The sequence below is a fragment of the Cyprinodon variegatus genome, unplaced genomic scaffold, assembly GCF_000732505.1.
Source record: "Cyprinodon variegatus isolate N-32 unplaced genomic scaffold, C_variegatus-1.0 Scaffold239, whole genome shotgun sequence".
Lineage (NCBI taxonomy): Eukaryota > Metazoa > Chordata > Actinopteri > Cyprinodontiformes > Cyprinodontidae > Cyprinodon > Cyprinodon variegatus.
Genome location: NW_015150692.1, coordinates 400,524 through 426,200, shown reverse-complemented (window position 1 = coordinate 426,200; position 25,677 = coordinate 400,524). Strand labels below are relative to the sequence as shown.

The window sequence follows — 25,677 nt, the reverse complement described above, 5'->3', positions numbered from 1 at the left end:
TAATGATAATAATAATAATAATAATAATAATAATAATAATAATAATAATAATAATAATAATAATAATAAAAATACTGTTCTTAGCGGAAACCACCAGCTCAGCGATTCTTTTTCTTTCTCTTTGTCCTGCATAAGAGGAAAAAAACGTTTGCCACAGACAGTCCTTAAGTATCCATTTGATGTTGATTTTCAGCAACTTTATTGAGCTTTTTAAGAAATAAAATAATTAACTAAATGAAATGGAGCTCAGCTAAAATCCTCATTTTCATATATCTGACTGACACATTTCTGGTCTGCATAGTTCTAAAGTAAAGTGACATATTCTTAGAAAGAATATCATATTGTTTGCTCAAATGAACCTTTATAGTGCTAATTACCTGTGCTAGATGGATACATCCCATGGGGAGTTCTTTCACCGACCAGGTAGTGTTCAAGACCGGTCACCCGGTCAACCAGGTCAAAGGTCATCTTTTTGGGTGGCTCAGGTGACACAAATGGTTTATTCAGACATTGTGGCCCCCTAAAAGTGAACTCAGGGGATCTTTGTTTCTAATGTTAGAAATAAAGCGCTGGTTCTTACAGAACTAATGCTGCTGGATGTGATAGATGTGTATTAATAAGAGATGTTTAATATTTTAGTTGTATTAGCTGTTATTTAACATCTTTTGAACCGTCTTTTTCAACAACTTTGACTTTATGAACAGCAGAAAATCCAGTAATGTTGAAGATGATTTCTTATGCCCACCATATTTGACTAAAGCCTGAAGTCATATGAAATGAACATGTGGTATTTTTACATATGAGATACATGTGTGTAAGAGTCAGAAATAAAAAGGCTTGTTATGCTGAGGAAGGCGAGAGACTCGGACACTGAGGGAAAGCCTGCGTCCTAAAAGCTTTCCGGGATCAAAGCCTGCGTGTGCTTGTGTTTTCATAGATCCTGTTGAGGCAGAAACCAAGCCAAGCATATGCATTACAGTATGTGTTTTCCTTTGTGTGCGTGTGTTATGTGTGCATGTGTGTCCGGGCCCTGCATGTGTGTTACATGTGGACTGTAGTTTCTCACGGCCATCCCAGTTGATGCTATGAGTGACAGCCTTGTTGAATTTCAGTAAAGCATAAAACGTGACATGAAAGTGGTGCGTATGGGTGTGTGTGTGTGTGTGTAAAGTGATCCATACGAAAAGACTGGCTGACCTTTGACCTCTGTCTTAAATGGCTAAGTGTGCCTTCTTATTCACTCTCAGCAGGATTCTCTAATCAGAACCATAACAGGACAAAGGCATCCTCTCCACATAAACACACAGACATGTCCCATTTTCCAGAAAGCCTGAGTTTAACGTCCACTTTGCTCTTTTTCAGAGTACTTACCTATGATTGCGATAATTTGGAAATTACTTGAATTTATGCTGCCTGGTTGAATTTTCCTAGGAGTGCATTGTGCCCTATGCGAAAATGTGCGCTTGGCAGCCTGCGCGTGCTCCTACACCTTGATAGTGTGTTGACACAGTGATTATAGAGCAGCTGGTACACATTGGCCCTCGCTCCACCCTGCATTTACTCGTCTAATTAGTTCCTGATCCAAATAAGAGAGAGGAATTTTAATAGAGAACCACTGGTCTGCTGTCTGGCCCGACATAGCCTCACACAAAGGCGTGCTTAAAGTGAGCCTGTGTGTGGGGAGTGTATGCTGTAGGGTAAACTGAAGTATGTTTTTCTATATTCACCCCCCAATAGTACCTGCACACATTGATTGACATGACCAAATGTCACATGTACCCCCCAAAGTCAAGTCTGAGTTCAGTTTCTGCATTGACATATTTAACACTGCGACCTAACATGACCCTGCTGGGACCTTTAAACTCTTGCATGGGGTTGAGAGGCGTGATCAAGCTCAGACTGGAGATAGGGTCACAGGTGAACAAGGGAGAGTTAATATCTGTCACTTAGACTGTAGTTAGCACTTTGAACATGGAGGTAGCTACTGCTATGGACAGCAAATCATTATTAATCAGGAGTTCATGATTGTTAATATAGACACAAGATGATAGTGGTTCTTCATGATATCATGTGTTTAGATTAGTGTTGGAGAATTCATACACTTTAAGGAGCAATTGAACACTGCTTTTATTTAAACAGAAAAAACTACAATCTTTCTTACTGCTAAAACATGATATATCGATTGTTGAAGAATATTATTTTTAGATTTATAAAAAGGACACTTTTCTTTCCGTTTTTCTGAAATTAACTAGACCAAACCTTACTAGTTTTAGGTCTGATTAAATGCTAGAATAATGTGGAAAATGTTCTCTAAAATTAATATTAGTGTTTTAAAGTCAGACATCTATATACAGCTTAGTTGAATTGAGAACGATTATGAATGTCTATTAAAGGAGTGCCATAAACGCACTGATTGGAAATTTGGTCTTGGTTGTGTTTTCTATTTGGGAAAAACCAAAAGAAACAAGCCCAAAATAATTGTGAAAAGAATAGTGATGCTACCAGCTCATCTTTGGGTAAACATTTTCTATCCCTCATTATAAGACATTCACATCTTGTAAAGCATATACACCTCGGGAATGTCCACCCATTATACCCTCCATACCAAATGCTAGTTAGCCTAAAAGTAAAAATCCATGTTTTTGGAATAGTCGTTGCAAAGTTCTGATTTTAGCCCTATGGAAAAAATGTGGGCAGAGCTGAGAAGGTGTGTTTGAACAGGACAATCTACAAACTACTTATTTTCACCAGTTCTGTCCAAAAGAATGAGCCAAAGTGATAAAAGCAATTCTGAGAAACTCATACAAGGATGCCAAATAAGTTAAACCCGAGTCATGCAGTCTGCCAAACACTAGAGAAATGTTTGTTAATGTCTAAATATACAAAAAAGGAAAAGAAAAAAAAGTCCTTGGCCTTCTACGAATAGGAATTGGTAATATTCACTGACATCAAAACATAGGAGATCTCAGTTTCTTGTTGAGCAAAATGTGTAACAGCAACAGATTGGGGAGGGATAACACTGCATTGCCAGAAAATTGTAGATGACAATATATTTACTTAAGCTGTTTTTCTCATGAGTTTGTGAGGAAAAAAGTTTTTTTTTATTATTATTATTCATTTACTTTGATAGCTGTAACTATCCCAATAAAATAAAAAAAGAATGAAAATAATCCTAAAAGTTTAGTTTTTGATAATACATATTTATGCTTCTGGAAATGTCTTAGTCACATAGGTTTATAATCTTGGTACAATGTGTCTGACTCATTAACACCAGTTTATGGGGCTTGTTTTTATTGGAAACTTAACACTGGTTCTTGTGAGCCGTTATTGTGTCATGCGTTGCTTTTGTGTTTTCAAGGCTGTGTGTTTTGAAAGAAATTTCCTCTGGTCTCTCCGCAGGTGAAGAAATCACACAGTGAATCTCATGTTCCAGACCCTTCAGACACCAGGTATGATCATTTCTGCCTGTGTGTTGTTTATATTGCATGTTTTTTGCGTCCTCTTTCTCTGCTCATGGTGCAATGGTGAGGTCATAGGTACTTGCCAAAGTTTCTGAAAACCACCAAGACACCAGATACAAAAGAAATATATACCCATTACTGTTAGCTGAAACGCAAATGACACGGGCTGCACATGCATAAAGAACATGTTTCCGATTAATGAATCAATCTAAAATGAATTGATCTTATCAATCAACTAATGAATAATTAAAAAGTGGACATTTTCTTTTAAAAAAAAGTTTTCTTTGTATATAGGTTTTTCCATAGGCTACATAGGCTGCTGAATTTAAAAAGACAAAACAGTGAATTAGATATTTCAACTATTTAATAGAGATATTTCTATTATTGCACAGAGTAACAGCTTTTAATCATATTACTTAATCAGATTTTTTGTAATTCTACAAAGCAATGGTTCATTGGGGCTAAATTTATATATTTTTCTTTAAGAAAATGCACCATGTATCCTTTTCCTTCCACATCACACTTATCGGCTGCATTGTGTTGGTTAGTCATTACTAGCATGTAGCAGTTTGTCATTGTTACATGACCAAATGTTTAAGATATATCAATGCTTTTAACGGCCAGTGATGTTTTTTTTTAACACTATAGCTGGCTGGGAAAGAGAAATCTTAACTTTGAGGCTTTTCTTTAACCAAAATGGAAAAAAATCCAGTTAAGCTGGAATTAATATAATCTTTTTCTCCATCCGTGAATCTGCTATGTGTCTTTGACTTCACCGAGGGGTACAGTTTACTAGAATTTTGCTCATTTTAGTCAAAGACCAGATGTAATGTAAAAAACAGAGAAGAGTTTATGAAACACCAATTCCTGCCACTGCCTCTTAAGAGGAGCAAAACAGGGAGAGGAAGAAAATGAGCAAGGAAGGGAGAGGGAATTATTTCCTGCTGTTGAAAGACCAAAGTAAGGATGGAAGAAGCATTTTGAACACCCAGAGAGAATATTAACCTTTTTACATATTTGGAAGACATACAGTACTTATAGACCAAAAGTGCAAGAGAACATAATAACTTACTTGCTAAAGTAATATAAGGTTTACATTTTTTTTTTCCTATGCATGATTCCTCTTTGCAAATCATCTTCACACAACTCAGGCAGAATTGTTATTTATCTTGACTTTGGTTAATAGTCATGTGTGGAGATGCTATTTGACCGCTGCACTAGGATGTTCACTTTAACCAGCAGGACCTTACTTCAGTGTGTGTGTGTTTTTTTTTTCCATCTTTGCATTTGTTTGGTTTATGTTTTATCTCCTAACGGAAGGAGACAAAATTTTACAGGTGCAGTAGTTCAGAGCACTTTAACAAACATATGAGAACCGTCTTGTCTCAAAGATGTTCTCCAACTGCTGCTTGAAGTTTCACTGCATGACTATCCATAAAAATAAGTTAGTAGTTACAATGTGCATCATCATTTGAAGAAATAGATTTTTGTATTGACTATGTGTTTTCCCATTTTAAAACGTAATCTTAATCTAATGTCTAGATATACCGTTCTTTACAGACCATTAGTCGATACTTTTTTCCCACACTGAATAATGAGCCTTATATGAAGGTGCTGCTTTTCTGTTGATTTTTCCTAACGGCCATGGGGATCTCTATGGAGATCATAGAAGAAGGGGTTCATTTTCATTTAGCACAGGCATATTAGCAGCAGGCGCAATAGGACACAAATGTCCTGAATTTACCTATTTTGACAATTATTTGCCGCTTCAAACCTGTCAAACCATTTAATTTTCTGCAACTCCTGCAGAGTTGAAATAAAGAGCTGATGAAGCACCGTCTTTCATAAGAAGCTCTTGCTTCCGCAATCCAACAAGCTAATGGGAGCGGGCATTCTTTTTTGTCCCTATTCTAGGGGTTATGTGTAGAGCCCCCCTACAGGTTTGGTGGGGGACGGTTCAGTAGATAGTGGCGGCTGATATGGCCTGGTGGGGCTTGTATATATATGTTTCCATTTCTTTAAAAATAAATTATGGGTGCGACTTATAGTGAGGTACGCTTTATAGTTCGGAATATACGGTACAATGAATATTGTAAGGACCCCAAGGGATGTTTCATCTGTTCGGCCTCTAACTGCCCATACACTCACTCTCAGACTTTTAGTTTAACATCACCACCTTGTGTGCTGATTCAACCCAGTCATGCATGTAGAGCGCATTGTAAAAGAGCACGGAGAGCTGTGGGTTTGTATTGTAGCTCATATGTGTATACACACATTCACACACATGCACACACACATCCCAGTCCATAAAATAGTCAGCAGGCCCACTGTCTAACGCCTCTGAACACATGCTCGACTAAGCTGACTGTCACTGAGCTGCATGAGGTTTATGACCCAGCGTGAATATACTGAATGTGACTGAACCTGCTCACTGGGAGTCTTAAATATTAAATGAAAGACATAGGTCTTCCAGCTGGGAGAGTGTTTTTCTGTTGATTTCTGTTTAATTCATGAATTGCGGTCTATCTTATTGCTTCGTGTCCTCCATGCTCTCCTTTGTAAGGTCTATGGAAATGCAGGACCTAGCCAGTCCTCATAACCGCGTGGGAACCGGAGACTCAACAGGCTCCAAACTGGACAAGAACAACCTTGGCAGTCCGTCTATCACCACTAATGGAACAGGAGGTGAGCAGGCAAAAGATGTTCACCACTTGTGACTATGATAGAAAGGTTTATTTAAGCCATCTAATGGTCGCTCTGTCAGATTATAACCCCAGACTCCTATTTATTTCAATGGAATACTATGAAATAGGCCAGCAAAAAGTAAAGCTTATATGTAGTAGATGGAGTTTTCTTTTTATTATTCTGAATGAAAATCTAAAAATGCAGTTTGAATGCATCCTGCCTGAGTTAATACTAAATCAAATAACCTTTTCAGTTCTGATACTCCTCCATTTTTTTAACATATTGAGAGAAAAAAAAAATCAGTTTTGAACCTTCCTTTTTATAACAGCCCTCAAGCACAGACATACTAAATGATGAGTGACCAACTTTTAAGTTTGAAAGTGTTTCTGCAGAATTTTCTTGTACCTACATCCTACTAGATTTCCTTCAAATCTGACCAGCTCTTCTATCCCTGAAAAAAAAAACCTTTCCCACATGTTGCTGCCTCCACCATATTTTGCAATGAGGATGATGTGTTCAGAGTGATGAGCATTTGTGCTCAAGTAAACCACAACAGAATCCCTTTAAACCTTTAGTAAAGCTCTTGTGCTTTCCTCCGCTAACCAGTTGGAAAAATGCATGTGTGTGTATTTTGGGTTTTAAGTGCAAGCCCAAATTCCTACTGGAAACTATTTCCTCTACAAGAACATTAAAGCATCACTGCTGTCTTAGATGTCAACACCAGCTTTTGCACTTTTCTCCTTTTTTTCCTCCATCAAAACTTTATAATTGATTTTTTTCTATTTTTCACCATTTGATATCCCTCTTTTCTGCAGGTTTCCTATAAGTGGGACAAGGCAGTAAAATGTAATAACACTGGATGTTAAGTTTTTATTGAAGAAAATTTGTTGCTCAGTTGAAAAGAAAAAATTATAATGAGTCAATGATAACAGAAAAAAAGCTTGGTAATATTCATGTGACAAGAGAGACATTGCCACACCGATTGTAGTGGCCATGGTGGACTAACACCAAATTCAGACACCCTCAAGTCATTTCTGATGAGCTCACAGTTAATAGTCAAAGCAGACAGAGTCAGGACTACACGCAGGCAGCCAAAACAAACTACATAACCAGCATTCCCTTCACCTGACATCAGCCAACACTCAGGCCCACGGGCCATCTCCACAGCAACTCATTCGTCTTCATTACAGCTGGTCCACTGGGTTCTAATGCTCCCAGAGGGGATTAATGAGGTTGACCGGAATTAAATGGAGTTCTCATATGGTTGCTGATGAGTTTTAATCATGTTCAAAGAAGTGAGCATATACCGTATGTACTGTATAAAGAGGGTCAAGAGGCCTGCTGTTCTAGATTGGTGATCACATGCTGTGGCTGGTTTCTTTGTGTATAGGATGCATTTCTAAGCACATGCTTGTAGATCGAAGCAGCGAAAGTGCATCATAAAGCTTATTTTTTAAACCTTGAACTCTTACTTCATGTTGACTTTTTTTGTATTCAGCTAATTATTTGTTAAACTGAAAAAACTGTACGATCTGCTATGACCCAGCAACCCATTGAAATGGTTCCATCTTGTATTTAGCCTCAACATGATCCAGATTTACCACCAAAAGAATTTAATATAGAAAAAAAACTCCTGACTTATTAGACAATGCTGTAAAAAGATGTTTTCCCCTTAAATAGTCTGCCTGGTTCTGCTTTTTATATGGTCACTTAAATGTTTCAGGTCATCATGTAAATAACCTGTATAAATATAAATGCAGTTTTAAAATTGTGATTTTATTCATAACGGTAAAACAAAAACTATCCAGACCAAACAGACCATAAGAGAACAAATAAAACCTAATAGTAAGTTATGCCGCCCCTTAACTGCAGCAGCTTTTGTTTTGACTGTGCAAATAGTAGTGATAATATTTACTGATCCCGGGCTATAGAGGGTAAATATTTTACAATGCATTTGACTAAATCCTTATTATATAGATACACCCAGCATATTAATTCAATTATCTTGATGATTCATAAACTGTCAAACAAGAATCCCAAACAAAGTGGAAAATATAACATAGAGCATTATCTTCAATCTTTGTTTGATCCTCATCTTTTGTCCTGTTATTAGTATTAATAATTCAGTTATTAAATACTGTATGCATAAAATGGTAAAACTGTTTTATTTTGGGTGAAACTGTGTCCCTTTAATTTGCATAGCATTAGATTTAACACATAGTGTTCATAAACATAATAGCTCATTAATTAATAGTACATTATCAGACAACTGCAATGTTTTTTATACTGCAACTTAAAACAACACAGAGCTTTATGATTAGAATTAGAACAGAAATTATGCAAGAGAAATATGGCATACGCCAGTTGATGATTTTTTTTTGGTAAAACATATTTTTTTTCTGTCAGCATGTAGAATTGGATTAACTGCAGAAATGAAAAAAAATATATGTGGTTCCTAATGTGTTTAGCTCATTTAAATTCTTGTTTGTTTGTTCTTTTAGGTCAGATAAAACTCATCCCGCTCTCCCTCCTCATAATGAACCTGATTATGATGCTTTTTAGAGTAAACCCCCAACTCTTTTGGTTCTTGATAAATATAAGTGAATATCTATAACTTATAAGCAACCAGTTCTGGGTCAGGTCAGCATTAAGGTTTTAGTGCTAACTAAAGCCTGCGTTTTGCAGCGTCCTATGTACATCTATTTGGCCCCACAGCTCATTTGAAATGGACTGTCTTCCATGTAGTCCTGTTGGAGTAATGGCCGAAGCCGGCTGCTGGTGCAGTGCTGCCGCGCAGTGCTGCCAGCCTGCCTGTTGTGCAGTCAGAGTGCCATGTGTGTCAAAATACATTTTTAGACTTTCTATTTTTTGACTCATTGTCAGGCAAGTAAACAAAGCATTTTATTTTGTCCCGCTTTCCTGTCGCCAGTTGATAGTACTTCTTCAGCAGCATGCATAATAAAAATTGCACATAAACAAACCACAGTTTAACGGGTATGCATTTTTCAACAAAATATGTAGAACAGATCCAGGGCATTAGGGGGAGATAGCTGCAACTCCCACTCCCTGTCGCCAGCAATGAGGAGTTATGATCCTTTTAAGAAGGTTTTAAATCAATCAATTTTGATTGTGTTCCAGTCTGATCTGCATGTTTAAGCTCATAATACATCATATGGGTTCATTGATTTCAGTAAATTCTTCAGTGTGGGCACTTCAAAACTACAACTGTTATCAGAGGTGCAGTTAACATTAAATGAGGAGGGAGGCTGTTGCCTTTTCACATAGAGCCAGATGGTTCTCGATATCATGATCATTTGAAAAAAAAAAAGCCTTTTTATTTCTATGTTGTACAGATTAATACAACTGATATAGAAAAGGATTAATTAATCAATAAAGTATAGAATCTATTCTGGAAATACGTTACTAAAAATGTGTTTTTTTACAAAGACGTCATCAAAACCATGATAGCAAAACAAAAAAAATAAATACATTTTCCAAATGTTATTTTTATTGATTTAAAAACTATATTTTGCTTTTTAAAGTAAGATGTTATTTTAGATTAATAATGCTGGACCTGCATCCGGTTTTAACAGCATCATATCTTCACAATTTTCCCGCCTTGCACTCCTGCAGGTGAAAGCATGACCATTCTAAACACGGCTGATTGGCTGCTGGGCTGCAGCAGCCCGCCCCCTGCCTCGGGTTCCAAGGACTATGGTACAGAGGAGCATGTGTGTGAAGCTCATAGAGCATTACATTGAAAATAAAGCGGATTGCTCTGTGTGGCTGAGAATGATTTTCTGCCAGGAACTGGTCTGATTGGCTGTTGTTTGCTGTGCTGTGTTGTTTGTGTTTGACATGCCAACGCTGAATTTATTACAGCGTGTGTGGTCTTCAAACATAGTATTGCAGAGCTTCCCACCGGTCAGGGGATCAGATTTCCTGGATTTCCAAGGGAAGTCAGTAGATGTGAGGGGAAATTTGCCAGGTGGTTTTCTGTACATAATTGTGTTTTAAACGTAATTATCAAATTTCATGGTATTCATCATTTTCAGGAACCTAAATGAAAAACAGGAAGAAGGGTACATTAAGGTGCTCATTTTGGAGGTAGTTATTTTAACTTGATACCCTCAACGGTGAACTCTGAATAGATTAAAAAGGGGAACCCTGCATACATCTTTATTTTTACACACAATGGCATTGCAGAATCGCATGGTGATATACAACTCTTTTTTTTGTTTTGCTTTTTTACTGAGAATGATTGATGTTTTTTTATTTTTTTATTTCTATGAACCATTTCAAATGCCAATCTGTAACCCACCCCTTTCTCCTTTCCTTTAAGTAAAAACAGAGCCTTTAAACAGCAGTGATACGGTCACCACCACAGGCGACACGGCATTGGACACGTATGCCAGCTCAGGTAAAGCATTTCAAGTATTTCACTTCAACACACGGAAAACTATTGTCTCCCACAAACATCCTCATCATTCATTTTAGCTCAGTGGGATCCCTGCTGAAAGCTTTAATCCACTGAACTCTTGACTGTCCTTGGATTGCATCATCAAAGGCTGGCACAAGGATGAGAGACATTTTTACTTTCCTTTTTTTTTTTTTTTGTGGAATCACTAATAGCCCTGTGTTTTTCTTAACATTGCAAACCCACACATGGATACACAAAGCATTTGGGAGAGTGCTTAGAAGCAGCGGGGTGTTTGTCAGTACAGAGCTCTGATATCTCAATGACCACAAAAAGACATTGTGTTTCATTGTGAGGCCCACTGTTAGGGTTTTTTCATGGACTCTCTCTGCAAAGGAAAACTTTCTTCTTTTAAAGTGCTTCAATATTGTGTGTTTAATAGGCCAGAGGCCTTAATTTCTGTGAGGGATTTTAATAAATGCAAAATTAAACACCAGTTTCAAATGTATTTGTTTCGGTTTATTTTTGTTTTCAGTAATAACCAGCAGCGGATACAGCCCCCGTTCAGCTCATCAGTACTCTCCTTCCCTCTACCCGTCAAAGTAAGTTTTGTTTGCTTTTTAAACACCAAACTAAAAACATTTATATGCATAAGAGTCGTCCATAACCTCTGTTTTTTTTTTCTCCAGGCCCTATCCTCACATCCTCTCCACACCACCAGGTCCTGCTATGCCAACATACGCTGGCCAGCCTCAGTTCAGCAGCATGCAGCAGTCCACTGTTTATACTGCTTACTCACAGACAGGACAGGCCTATGGACTTTCCACCTATGGTATTAGCAAACATACACTAAAACTTAGATAGATCCATCTTTAATAATCATGCAGTTTTTTATTTTATTTTCAGCATTCAGCTTTTGCCTGCTTATTGGTTATTTTTCTCTTTTAACTGTGGTCAAGATTAACCTGACTCCGCCAGATGGATTTGCTCCGCATATCCATCTGGAAACCTTCCGTTGAAGTAATTTTGGGAAGGGGCGAAAATACTGGTTAGTTGATTGGCCTATGTTGGTGATAGAGGGGCCAAAAAAAACCAATCAGGTCAACGAAGCATATGACGTACTAACAGAACGACGACGAAAACACAACCCAAGCCAGGCACAAGCCAATTGATAGATCAAACTCTTGCCAAAACCAGTCGGGAGAAGAGCAAAAACATCTTTTCCTCTGAGAAAAGCCTCCAGAGCAGTGTTTTGCTCTTCTTTCAGTGAAGAAATACTGTAATTCCGATAAAACGTGCTCGATAGCCACGCTAACGCTAGTTTCATTGGCTGAAGCCGCCATGTTCTTTTGACTGAACTGTAGCACTTCTCGTTGCGTCACACCTCAACCCGCCTCAAAGCCAACGCTGATTGGACGTTCGTTTGGTGAACGGCTCCAAATTTTCTTCAACAGAGAGTCTCCAGACTGATTAGCGAGTGAAATCTTGAAAGCTCGCGAGATCAGGATGGTCTCACGAGGCTAGGTCAAGATACCAACTTAGCCGTTTTGGATCTTCAGTTTTTTTTAAAGTCTTTTTGTGCACATTTAATCTAGTTTTCATTTTTATAAAGTCATCGATGAGTCATTGATTAGTTTTCACACTTGACTTGAAAGACTGATTTTGTCTTTCTTGTAATTAGTGAACGCCTATGCCATTTTTTGGCCCCAATACGGATACCGATACCTGGCTGTGCAGTATTGGCCGATACCGATACCATCTGTTTGAAATTGATGTGTGTGTGTATATATGAAGAACTGGATACTACTTGGATGTAAAATAATTGCCATCATGGCTTTTTCAAGCCTTCCTTTGTGAAGCAGGAAAAACACTAATACAAAGTGAATCCATAGAACTTTTTATTGCCTACCTGAAATGGGTGACAATAGTTGAAGAAACTTTTGGCTCTCAAAATGGTATTGGTGCCCTATTTGTCGGTACTAGCCGATACCAATACCACCATTTTAGTGCTGGATTGGGGCCCCGCCCGATACTAGTATTGGTATCGGTGCAACACTTCTTGTAATCTTTATTATGTAAAAAGTTTCCTTTAGTCAGACAAACAGAGCATTTTAAAAGATTAATTTATCAAGTAAACTGGGTGGAGTCTGGAAACCTCTGCTGTAGCAGTCAGGAATCTCTGAAAGGTGTGAGCGCAGGTGAGGGATTTATAAAGAGTCTGGATATTTTTAAAGACTCGAAGAAAGCAATACCCTTTTCAGATACAGGAAGGTGTGCTTGACCCCGTTGGTCCGTCCCTCTTCTTTCCATAGACAGCTATTAAGCTTAGGTAAAATCAAAGCCTATCCATCTGTTAATGTAAATCAGAATCTGTGGAAAAGAGTGTTTACATATATTCTTCAATTTGACTGAGCTTGGTATAGTGGAGGATGTTCTTTTTCCGGGTAGATCATCAAAATAAGTGGTCCTCCTAATTGTCAATCATTCTGGTGATAAGTTTACCTAAGGCAGTCTTATGTGCTCGTCCCCATTCTCACTTACAGGTGGTGAGTCTGACAGTGGAATAAATGCACACTTTTTTTTGGGAAGTAAGCTTGTATGAGCAATGCAGTAAGCAACTTTTAAACAGAGCATGCACAAGGAGAAATGGACTCTCACACATGTTTAATAAGCATTTCCTCTCAGGAGCCAGCACAGGGTTGTGCATGTGCATCTTTTTTTAAAGTGGAGAGGACGGGTCTTTTAAAAAAATTGCAAAAATCCTTCAATATACCTTTAAGCAAAGAAAAAATTAATCTCGAAACTTTGTCCTTTTGTGGACAATGTTGCATGAAATAGTTTAGCACGACTGGAAAAAGAGGCTTGGTATTTTGGTCATGGGACGTTAACACTGAAATAACACTTGTTATTATCAACTATAAACATGAATACTGTTAGTTATTCTTACACTTGTAAATTATGCTACTATTAACTTATCATGCTAAAAAATGTATCAGACTATTTTACTCTTTAATCCCATTTTTGAACACAAACACTAAGATTCTGTATGAAAAAGAAAGAAATGGTTATTGTATTTTTTCCCTCTGTGGGATTTAAAGCATTTTCTGCTCTTTTTAAAAAAAAAAACAACATGTCATGATTTTTTTGTGGGAAAGAAGAAACATAGCGTTGAAGGATTATTTGAAATCTTTTTTTAAGTGATGTTTTTTTTTTGGCTCCTAAATTAATAGGCAACAAAGTCTTTGCTGAAAGGCCAGCAGATCAGGAATTTTAGTCTTGCTAAAACTGCGTGTGTCCTTTTAGCTGCCACCGTATTCAGGGCATTGAAAGTTTTTATGCCATGTGACCTTCCTGACAAAATCAGGATCCACAACAACTTCGCGTGCATTAAAGTCAAACACTATAACCAATTAATCTTGAGGTTTGAATTTTGCTGGAAATAAAGTCCAACTTATGCTGATGTTTTATACTTCCACTAGCATTAATCTCTCTACTGTTTCCAACAGTGCAAAATGAGCATAAGCTGCTGTGAATCTCATTGCATGGGACAAATATTAAAATAATCGCTAATGTCATTTTGTGATTTTGTTCTCTTTCTCACAGATCTGGGTGTGATGCTTCCTGGGATAAAGACGGAGAGCAGCCTCACCCAGAGTCAGTCTCCACTGCAGACTGGCCTCAGCTACAGCCCAGGCTTCACCACACCTCAGCCCGGACAGACTGCCTACTCACCCTATCAGATGCCAGGTCTGTTCACTGACACCCCTACCCAGAGGAATATTGCCCTTTCCTTAAAGGTTTCAGTTCTACATTTTCTGTTCTTGCATTTTGTTTTTTCAAAGGGTCCAGTTTCACTCCTTCCTCAGGCCTCTATGCCACCAACAACTCTGTATCCAACCCTGCCAACTACACTGCCACACAGCAGGTACTACATAATAACACAAGCACATCAGCTATTATTTTACAGAAGTGGTTATTTTCTCATGGTCAATGAGAAGTAATTTTTTATATTATTTATACTAAAGCAAAAGTATTTTACTTTGTTTAGGTTGTAGAATATCTAAAAGACTTAGTCATTTCGCGATCACATCCCCAAAAGAATGTCGTTGATTTTGTTTAATAAAGAATAAAGACATTAAGAAAAAAGAAAAATTGCAAAATCAGTTGACAAATAGCCTCAGTGAAAGCATTGTTTGTCTTAGAATATTTATCAATGTCCATATGATAAATTGCACTGGAGCAGTTAAATGTTTATAAGGGGGATTTTCATTTCTGTCTTTGAAAGATGTGGTTTTTCATATAAAGAAAGCGAGCGTTGGGCCAATGTGGGTGAAATGGAGTGGAAATATCATTAAGCTGTGTTCTGTTTTAATGTCTATACTCAGTGGACGACTTAAGGATGAAAACTCTCTTTAACAGAAAGTTAATAAATTGTTCATTATGACTAGTTATAATGTTGTCATTATGATAGGAATATAAATTTAAGCTAACTAAATATCCAATCATATAAGGAGAAACCTTTTTTAAAGAGCACAAGACCAAAAGAAGGGACTAAAGTCTGGCAGAAAACAATTAAATCTGTCCACCCTGTAGAATATGGGTGCAGACTTGTGTACAACTCTTTGTTTGACTACACACCAGCTGTGCAACAATGTTTATGAGCATTTATGTGGAATGCTGCATTTTATAAAGACATTCAGAGAAGGATTTACTGACAGGTTTAGAGAGCTGAGTCATTAAAGTGCCCATCTCCACTTGGTCCTTTAAAGGGAGGAGTACAAGGCTCAGATTGTCCCTGAGATATAAAATAAAGTCTGGAAAGAATAGAGGATTAGAGAAATGAGAGAGAACGCTTGTAAAATCTACCCTCAGAAGTCTCTCTGCACCATTTTTCTGGAAACTGAAACATGTTGCTTCTTTTATTTGTTTTGTCAGCTCTTTATGTGCTCACATCTAATGTTATGATCTTCAGGATTATCCCTCATATACGACGTTTGGCCAAAACCAGTATGCGCAGTATTATTCTCCCTCCACTTACGGATCGTATATGACCTCCAACAGCGTGGATGGCACGGGTTCCTCGGCAGCCTACCAGCTGCAAGATCCTGCTCCTGCCATGACAGGACAGGCTGCTGAGATTCACCCAGGTTTGTAAACACCCACAATACATCTGAGTTTAACCAAAGGGCTTTGCAATGGAGCTACATTCGTAAAATTAAGAGGCAGTAAAGCAAAGGCAAACAATAGCACAAACGAGTATAATACATATAAAAAAGTCTAATGCATGACTAGAGTAAGGAGGGAGTAAAATTGGGGAGTTAAAGGTATAAACTTTAAATTTTACTGGTCAGTGTTTACATAAATTGATAAAGAAGTCATAATCTTGGGGCAGATACTGCAGAAGCCTGATTTATATCTCAGTCTGAATCATGAGGAATCCAAAAAAACTGATTGTTTTCCTGAAGTTAAAGGTATAGTGGAGGATATTCGAATATTTTTGAAAAGACTTGCCCTCTTCACTTTAAAAAAAAAAAGCACATGCAAAACCCTTTACCCGCTCCTGAAGGGAACGCATATTAAATCTATGCAAGAGTATGCACAAGCCCATTTCTCTACATGCACACTCTGTTTAAAAGTTGCTGTTTGCATAACTCTCACAAGCTTACTTTCCAAAAGATTTGCAATTATTCCAATATGTAAGACTCACCACCAGTAAATGAAATGGGGATGAGCATGTAGGATGGATCACCAGAATGATTGAAAATTAGGAGGACCACTTATTTCAATGATCCACCTGGAAAAGAACATCCTCCACTATACCTTTAAACAAAGTAGGTAAAGGGAATTAAAATTGTGTGATAAAATGTCCATCACTCCTTTAATCTGCTTTAAGTCATTAAAAAACATGACTGATCCTGTCACGTTTTAGTTGTGGTTTAGAGGACCCAAATGCAGAGGCAGAGAGGCTGAGGTGAATTCTTGTAGTTTTAATGATGAAAATAGTTTACAAAGGAAGGATTCCAAAAATCCAACTAAAAATGTAACACAGACCAGAACCATGGAGACATCAAGGGAAAACACGCACAAGGAGCCAGGGAGAGACAAGATGAGACGACAACAGCGATGACAGGATCAGCAACAACAAAATAATAATGAAATTACTAGGACTATAAAACATGGAGAAAAGAAAACTAAACACTCAAAAGAAAACATAGAACCCAGACTAGGACAGTAACTGGAAAAAAATAAAGAACACAGCAAAATAAAAATAAAACCACTAACACTAGAAAACAAGGAGTAAAGCAAGACTGAACACTAAAAAGAAAATATAACAGAACCGAGACTAAGACAGTAGCTGAGAAAAGAATCAAAGAACTTAATAAACTAAGAATTAACCCACTAAAACTAGAAAACAAGGAGCAGAGCAAAACTGGATACTCAAAAGAAAAACATAACAGAAACCTGACAGATCCAGGCACAAAAATACTGAGTATAAAAAAAGCATGCATCACTTCTTCCAATGCTACCAAGTGCTCGGCTGTGTAGTTCGCAACAAAACTAATGTTTATTTACCTTTTGGAGCTGTCAAGCTCCACATCCAGAATTTTAAAAGAATGTGAGCCAAACAGAAACAACTAGTGAAAAGAAATTTTTTTCAAAATCCAAAGAACTTTCAGCCTATGACCATGTAGCTCATAAAAAAAACATTTAAGTGGTGGTTTCAGTGTTCATAGTTGAAAAAAGAAAGTATATGAAAAACAAATATGTTTAAATTACCAAAATTCAACAATAACAAAATGGAGTATTATGTTTTTTTCTCAAAATACAATAAAGAAGCAGCATTTACAATATGAAGAGAAAAGGACTCGAGATAAGGCCCAGAGTAACCTCACAATGGACCGGAGCTGCAGTGCAAGAACCAGTGAAAATAATCGCACTGAATAAAAATTTTATTTTTTAAGTCCTCCCAATAAGAGCAAGTGCCGCTTAATAAAGATAAACATATGTTTTACTCATAAAGCCCAGGTCATAACTTTAGAGTCCAGCTATCTTAGATGTTGTTGCATTAGCCAATTGTGAGGGGTGGAATTGTCTTTAAGCTTTTTTTAAGGCAGATATGATCAATGATCTATTTCACACATTGTATTATATTGACACATATTTGGCATTTGTTAGTATTTGCACTTTTCTTAAAAGTTAAGGAAAAGAAGAACAAATATATCCCTAAGTGCAAAAGAACTAAACCTTATTTTCAGCTTATTTTTCTTGTGTTTTACTTTGGTTTGTTTTGGCCATCATTCAGGAACCCTGAATTAGGAAAGTTTACCATTCTTACTGTTGCCGACATTTTTCCTTTCCTAGAATTTCCCAACCCCACACTCCCCCTCCAGTTCGTATCTGTTGGTTTTTTGCTGTTGTCCATCACAGCAGTGAGTGTCTTTGTTATCCACCCCCACTCTCTCACTCTCCCTTTCCTCTGATTGAGACATAACAATATGAGAGCCGAAGCTTAAGGTCTGGTTCTAGTTACCGAGCAGCGGTGGGAGCATATGGCACTGGGAGGGCGTGCTCGTGTGGAAGAATGTGTGTGCGCCGTTGTGTGCAGATGCACATGCAGTATACATGCAAGACAAATCAAATCACACACAAGTTTTGTGAAATTTTCTAATTCTCCATATGTTTCTTTTATCCTAAATCTATAAAAAATATTGACTTTTTTTTGTTTCCTGTTGCCGTTTAAGTTATCTGCCATTCCAATTACATTGAATTATTATATCTATGATCACGTCTGCAGGAGGAACAAGTCTGATTTAGAACTAACTTGTAAAATCGGCTCTATTATTTTACTATATGCACTAGACATAGCTTAATTGCTTGTGTAGTTTGAGGCCAATTTTAGGAAATGTCCTAATGTGAATCATTTAAAACACATTTTCTGTCTGTATTCATTCTCAGGGGACTTTGATACAGTGCAGAGCCCCTCCACACCTATCAAAGAGCTGGACGACAGAGCCTGTCGGAGTGGGGGGTCCAAGTCTCGCGGCAGGGGCCGCAAAAACAACCCTTCTCCTCCCCCTGACAGTGACCTAGAGGTAAGGGAGTTATTAAAAAAAAGAAAACATACTCTTACAGAATACGTGAAATACTGACTAAATAATACATTGGAACCTCAATGGAAATATAGTATTTCCTTTTGATTTGTATCCAACCTGCTCACGGTACAATCAGAGGAAAAAGAGCAGGGTTGAATTCTTTTACGATAAAGTATGTAAGCACAGGTTTGAATATTCTTTTAAATAATTTCTCGTCTCATCCCTTTGGTTCTGCAGAGAGTGTTTGTGTGGGATCTAGATGAGACGATCATTGTCTTCCATTCTCTGCTCACAGGATCCTATGCACAGAAATATGGCAAGGTAGGACACAGCTTCCACAACTTGGTATTATTGCAAGAAAATCTGTATCTTCTAAATAATTATTCAAGTCATTTAACCGGTTAAGCCCTGATTTGACAGAGCAAATTGAAGTTATAACAACGAAACAATAAAACATTTCGTATTCTGCATAAAGTACTTCCACTGTTGTATTCTGTTGTCTTGTATTCATGAGACAGTTTTAATAAAAGAAACTCTGGTCAGATGATGCCAGATTTTTATTTCTTGGTCGAATGTAGGTTTAAAAAAAATAATACTAGGCCACCATGATAATACCTCCATGGAGGCAGCAGCATCATGCTGTGGCATTGCTTTACTTTAGCGGACACAAGGGGGTCAGGGTTAATAGTAGGGTGAAGCTAAATACTAGGCAGAATTAGAAAAAATATTTTTAGAGGATGAAAAAGATTTGTGTGGACATATCAGCTGTATATTGCTCTAAAAATAAAAAAAATATTTTCAATCCATATGTTCCACGTTTTCATATTCTTATCCACTTCCTAAGGTTTCTTCAACTTTACATTTAAGGGATACGTTTTATTTATACTGATTAAAATACTAACAAAACACAATAACATTTGAGTTTTAAATGTTTTAAGTGTTAAATATGACACCTCAAATCTCTGTGTTCCTCCCTTGCATTTTTTATTTTTTATTTTTTATTTATTATTTTTATTTTGTGTTTCATTGTGTGTGATACATGTACACTTGCACCTTAATCCTTATTTATCTTGATATACTGTATATACCTTGATATACTGTATATATATTGTGTATTTTTAATGCACCTTTTTCCTCCTTGTTTGCACCTTCTTTAATTACTATGCCAATATGTGACCAGTGAATTTCTCCGCTGTGAGATCAATAAAGCTCATCTAATCTAATCTAATCTAATCTAATCTAAAGTGTAAACATAAACAACATGTCTTATTTCACAGTAGTAGTTTTATTATCAACAGTCTAATTTATTAGCTGATTTAGATTTATAAACAAGTTTTTCATGTTTTAATCAGGATTTATTTAACAGCTGGACAGACCCTGTTTATATAGAGTTGAATTGTGTATAATTCAGTTGAAAACCTTGATTGTGAATGCAGCTCTAATATGCTGAGGTGCATGTATCTGTGTAGTTTGTTATTCCACTGGTGACGCAAACTTTTAATTGCTTTTAAATTAATTCTGAAGCTCATTTTGTATCTCAGAAGTAAACGCTAAGATAGGACTGCTTTTCTTGGAAGTGGAAACAGAACTAGTGCTAAGTAAGCACCTGGTCCTGCTTAGCCTTGGAAGTAGTTTGACGGAAAATTCAACTCCAAGATTACACCAAATGTACTCAAAAATAACAGAACGAACCCTCTATGTGCCTTTATTTCTCTCAGTAGATTGCTTATGTTACATTAACTGCTCCGGGAATGTTCTGGTCAATTTATGATCACATACACAGAAAAATAGGTCTTTAAACAGAGCTATTAATAACTGTCAATATGTTCATTAGTTTAATCACAACCAATGAAAATGATGTGCTAATTTCTTACTCTTGAGTAATGCTTATTCCAATATCCTCTAAACTTTTTTGGTGGTCTCATTTTATCACACACTGTTTATACTTCCCTTTATTTTAATAGCTCCTGGCTCGGATCTTGGGTAATGCTCAGTGGCCAGGGCTACATGTATTTACTGGGCAACGTTGTTCCTGTGTGCACAAATATCAAACCTGTCCCATCCTGATAGTGCTGGAGGTAGAAAAAAAAAATGGCAGAGCACTGGCACCGTTTGAAGCTAGATTTGCAGAGAACTGTGGCTCTGCAGAGTTTTTACAGATACAGTTTGTGGGCACTGGAGTGTTTCCTATTAGAGCAGGGTGTTCTGGGCTTTTTCCCCCCCTCCCTTTTAATGTTAAAAAATTGGATTTAATGGGTATGGGAGATGTCCTGATGAGTTGTGAAGTGGCGTGTGTGTGTGGGTGAGACATGGAAACACATGTGGATTTGGAGGTTTATCCAGCTTGGATTCTGCCGTACTTATTGTGGAGAAACAATTAAGAAAGGTTTTAGCTTTAGATCTACAATCTGGAAATGAGATTTCCTTGATGTATTTTGATTTGTTTTATTAACTTTTTTTGATTCTCGATTATGAATGCAAAAACCCATGAGAAACTTGCAGCAGCTTTGATTACCTTAGACATTAGGGGTGCAACAATTAATTGGATTTATCGCTATTAATCAATTATTAAAATCGTCAACTAATTTAGTAATAGATGAATAATTAATGGAGTCTAGAGACTTTAAAATATGCCTTTAGCTCAGAGAGAAACCCACTTAAGAGCAATAATTATACCAAAAATGTAAAAATATATATTAATATTGTGTATTTCAGATTTAGAAAAAAAACGTTTTTCTTCGTTCATTTTGTTTTTTCCGGAGTTCAATTGGAACCTTTTTTTTTTCCCTTGTTTTATTTTGTTCAAAAAATCTTCTTTAAGATATCCGATTATTAATCAATTTATCAAAAAAGAAAAATGGACAGATTCTTAACCGAGAACCCAAAGTGTTTGCTAAGTCATCTTCTATTCCAATAGTTAACTGACAGGAAAATTAGTAATCTATAAACTTTTATTCTTTTTTTACATTTTCTTATGCTCAAAAATCAAAGTGCATGAGTCCCCGTTTTTGACTTTGACTCATCCTCCTGCTAGTTTCTTTCTATTCTAGTCGTCTGATTGTGTCAGCGAATTGTGCAGAAAGCTGTCGACCCTCTGTGACCCATCACACATGATGGTTTTTGCAGCTGAGCCCCTGGCTGGCAGGGAGGGCTGTGTTCTCCCAAACACACACACACAGACACGCAAACGATTCCCATACCAAATAAACTGAAGCATCTGCCTCCGAGGGTACCGACTCTCTGCAGTACGCACAGGAGGGGACAACACACTTCATACTGACCCTACCCCTCCTCGCAAGTTTCAGGAATGTTGATGGGACAGGGCAAGTGCTGCTTGTCTGACAGTGTCTTGCTGTGATGAGCAGAATATACCAACTCCACTAGGGTTGGTACATTCCATTAATATGGGTGTATAGGGAAATTGGCAAAATGTGTTGATTGCAAGATTTTTCGTCTAGCTAGACTAACCCTAAGCTCATTTAACTCAATTTCAGTGGATTAAAATGGTTTATAATTATAATTTTATTGTAATTTTTGTTCTTCTAGGACCCTCCAATGGCAGTAACACTGGGCCTGAGGATGGAAGAGATGATCTTCAACTTGGCTGACACACACTTATTCTTTAATGACCTGGAGGTAAGCAATAAATAAAACACATAACATTAAGAAGACAAGCAGCCTAGAGTTTTAGTATACATACCAACATCAAGTTTTTTTGTTTATCTATTAATGCACTACTACTGCCCTCTAGTGGTAAAAAAAATAACACCCTATGGGTTTGACCTTGTTCACATATATCTACAGGGTTCTGAACAACAAACAATACTACTTGAATTTCTTCCACATTTTTAACAATCAACCTCGAACTTCCATGTGCTTTAGTGGGATATAATCTAAAAAAAAAAAAAAGCAACACAAATTTGAATGTAATTATGAGGTGTAAAGGAAATGATATTTTTTGCATTTTTGGGAATGAGAATCTAAAAGGTTTGTTGAATCGGAAAGTGTTACCCATTCTTCTTTGCTATATAGCTCAAGCTCAATCAGAACAGATTGGCAGTGTCTATGAAGAGTAATTTTCAAATGTTGCCCCATATTCTTAATTTGATCTAGATCTGGATTGGTTCAAAATCCAAAAAAATAATAATTATAATAATCTGCAGCTAATTCTAGCTATGACTTTGAAATCCTGTTGAAAGGTTAACCTAAACCTCATTCTCAAGTCTTTTGAAGAGGTCCCCACAGCATGATGCTTCCACCACTATATTTCACAGGCAGAACATTTTGCTCTGCAGTGACAACATTTTGGGGATTGTTTCATGTTTCGTATTTTGCTAAAGGGAAGCTATGAAATTAAGTCTCTCTGTCTCGTATAAACCTTCTCTAATAATGCCATATTTCTAGAGCAGACAGCTTATAGAGGTCCAGTCTATCTAACTTTTACAGTGATGTACTGCTTATGTTGCTCTATAATAAGAATGTCAGTAAAATACATTAAAGATTTTGAATATTACCATTCTAAAGTGGTATAACTGTCCAATGTATGTCTTTATTTGGGAATGCAGGAATGTGATCAGGTACATATTGATGATGTGTCATCAGATGACAACGGCCAAGACTTAAGGTGATTATTTATCATTTATCCGTAATGTACTGTACTGTAAGAGTTGTTTTGAATTGCTTTCATACCAATAACATTTCATGACGACTCATGATAATTACGTTTCTTTCTAACAGAACAGAGTTTTTAAATAAAACATATCATTATTATTGACAGTACTTACAGTTTTGCAACTGATGGCTTCCATGCAGCTGCAACCAGCGCCAACCTGTGCCTGGCTACGGGGGTCCGTGGTGGGGTCGACTGGATGAGGAAGCTGGCCTTCCGCTACCGACGGGTCAAAGAGTTGTATAGCACATACAAAAACAATGTAGGGGGTAAGCCAGCTAATCTGGAATCTCTTGGTTGCCAGTTAAAAGGAGACAGTGTTCAAAATGGGTTTAGTTTTTTTTTAGCTATAGGGAAATGTAAGGTGAGATAAAATAAATGAAAGGAGTAGAAAAGTAACTATCAAAGCACAGTTTTGTTCCCAACTTTACATGTACTCATAATTGACATAAATGTTTTAGTCTATGATATTATTTAGAGCAGTTTTGTTTTGGTTTAAACAGAAACTGGCCTAATAACCTTCAATCCATCATGGATTTCTCCAGGGCTTTTTGGAATGCCATTTCAAAAGTTAATCTTGGCCTGCTTTATGCATTCCACATTAGTTAACAGTAGTGTTTGGGAACCGTCATGTCAAAACACCCAACTGGGTCCTAGTTTAATCATCTTGCTGTTAATTTGAAGTGCAGTACTTGAAGAAAGTCCTCCTCATTCAATTTTTACCCTCTGTGTGGAAAACACAAGTGCCACCGGCAGCCAAACATTCCCAAACTATAACAATGGTTGGTTGCCTGCACATTTGTACAGAGCTTAAAGGTTTGGAATTTTGGAGCAGGAGCATCATCCTTTGGACTTTCACTTTGAATGCTGGTATTCTGGCAGGATTGGTGGCCATGTATTCCCTGATTTACATAAACCACTTTTCTTTCATTTAACGGCCGAGAGCTAAGGTCTTCTTTAGACAATGGCAGAGAAAAGTCTTATCTAAAGAATTTTTAAACAGTTTGTTTAAATAATCACGTTAAAAATTCTTTTGAGGCTGGTTAAAATAAATAAATAAATAAATAATTGCCAAATAAAATGTAGTGGGCTCCGATCTTGTCTAGTGAACTCTAGCACCACTTGTGGAAAAACTAGAATGTTTTTGTTTGTTAAAGCCTTTATATGTATAAGCCTTATTTCAATCTGAAAATTTCACTCAGAGAAAAGAAAATTAGGAGAAATTTATTGATACAATTACTTGGTCTTCGGCGTTTAGACCTCGGCAGGAAACATAGCACTTCATTTTGATAGATATGTATAAACAGGAACAATAGGGCTGTTTCCCCTCCAGGCCTGAAACTGTTGGTGGGGTAGAGATAGATGAAGTTGGTCAGTCTGTAGACTGCTGGTAAGTGAGAACTTATGCTGAGCTTTATGGGGAGATCCATTGGAGTGCGTGAGCTGATACTAGAGCTGCACTCAGAGATCTGGAAGATGGAAGTCCAGCTTGGATAACGCAGGTTGAGAGAACCTGTCCATGATCAGCAAGCATGAGGCAACAGTGGAGAGGAAAAACTCCCTGTTGGGAAGAAACCTCTGGCAGAACCAGGCTCAACATGGCGGTCTTCTGTCGGGCCGGTTGAGATGAGACAGGGAAAGCACTAAGAGTCTGGGAGGAATGACACTCTGATGAAGTTTTAGCTACGATGGTGGAGGAGGGGCTGGAGGTGGGTTGATTAAAGTCACAGCGCATCCGCCGCCTGCGCACAGGAGAAGGCAGGTGGATCGGAGGCCTTTTAAGAAGAACTTTGGATGCTGATTGGCTTTCGTGGAGGTGTGGTTCAAAGCTGATTGGCTGTGTCGCAGGTGGATGTAGGAGAGCAATCAGTTTCTTCAGTTCCGCCTAGGCTCCATTAAATTGAGCATTTCTTTAACTGGAAATCCACTTCTAGTTAATCCTTGTGTCTAACAGAATCCTTACAGTTATAAATGGTTAAAAAGTGCAGTCGTGGAAATAGAAGCATTTAAATAGCGACATTAATGTCGGTAGTGAACATGTTGGTCATATGTAAACTTCTAAACATAGTTTGCTGGGGCAAAACATTTATCATTTATTTATTAAGATCAACTTTGAGCACAATTACAAGAAAAAATATTTATTTGAGCATGTACCTTTATTGATTGACACCTTTGCTAAGCTTTATTAATAATAATATATCTTTATCAGCAGATGTCAAATCTAAAATAGATTTAAAGAAAAACATAATAATGTATACACAGAGCCACTGCCTTCTCAACACTGGATGAGTTACAAGAACTATTTACTATTGGATGAGTACAAAAGCTATAAGGTTATCAGAAGTAAACATT

The 25,677-nt window shown here is 37.2% G+C and overlaps 1 protein-coding gene across 14 annotated transcripts in view; it reads left to right on the top strand.

Annotated features, from left to right (window-relative positions):
* eya4 (EYA transcriptional coactivator and phosphatase 4) overlaps window positions 1-25,677 on the top strand; it is a 55,825-nt gene that overhangs the window by 22,804 nt on the left and 7,344 nt on the right. For 9 of the 14 annotated variants that reach the window (XR_001481415.1, XR_001481417.1, XR_001481416.1 and 6 more), the window contains 14 exons: window positions 3,400-3,449; window positions 6,025-6,146; window positions 9,780-9,863; window positions 10,489-10,566; window positions 11,099-11,165; window positions 11,253-11,395; window positions 14,167-14,310; window positions 14,406-14,488; window positions 15,536-15,710; window positions 18,520-18,656; window positions 18,894-18,977; window positions 22,203-22,292; window positions 23,222-23,280; window positions 23,434-23,594. Coding sequence is in view for 10 of the 14 variants with exons in the window: in XM_015381697.1 (XP_015237183.1) it covers window positions 3,400-3,449; window positions 6,025-6,146; window positions 9,780-9,863; window positions 10,489-10,566; window positions 11,099-11,165; window positions 11,253-11,395; window positions 14,167-14,310; window positions 14,406-14,488; window positions 15,536-15,710; window positions 18,520-18,656; window positions 18,894-18,977; window positions 22,203-22,292; window positions 23,222-23,280; window positions 23,434-23,594 (1,477 nt within the window). In the remaining 4 variants the exon portion in view is untranslated. Of the gene's footprint in view, window positions 1-954; window positions 979-3,399; window positions 3,450-6,024; window positions 6,147-9,779; window positions 9,864-10,488; window positions 10,567-11,098; window positions 11,166-11,252; window positions 11,396-14,166; window positions 14,311-14,405; window positions 14,489-15,535; window positions 15,711-18,519; window positions 18,657-18,893; window positions 18,978-22,202; window positions 22,293-23,221; window positions 23,281-23,433; window positions 23,595-25,677 lie in introns of those variants that run through there. The other 5 variants (XM_015381703.1, XM_015381698.1, XM_015381704.1 and 2 more) reach the window with 3 other exon arrangements.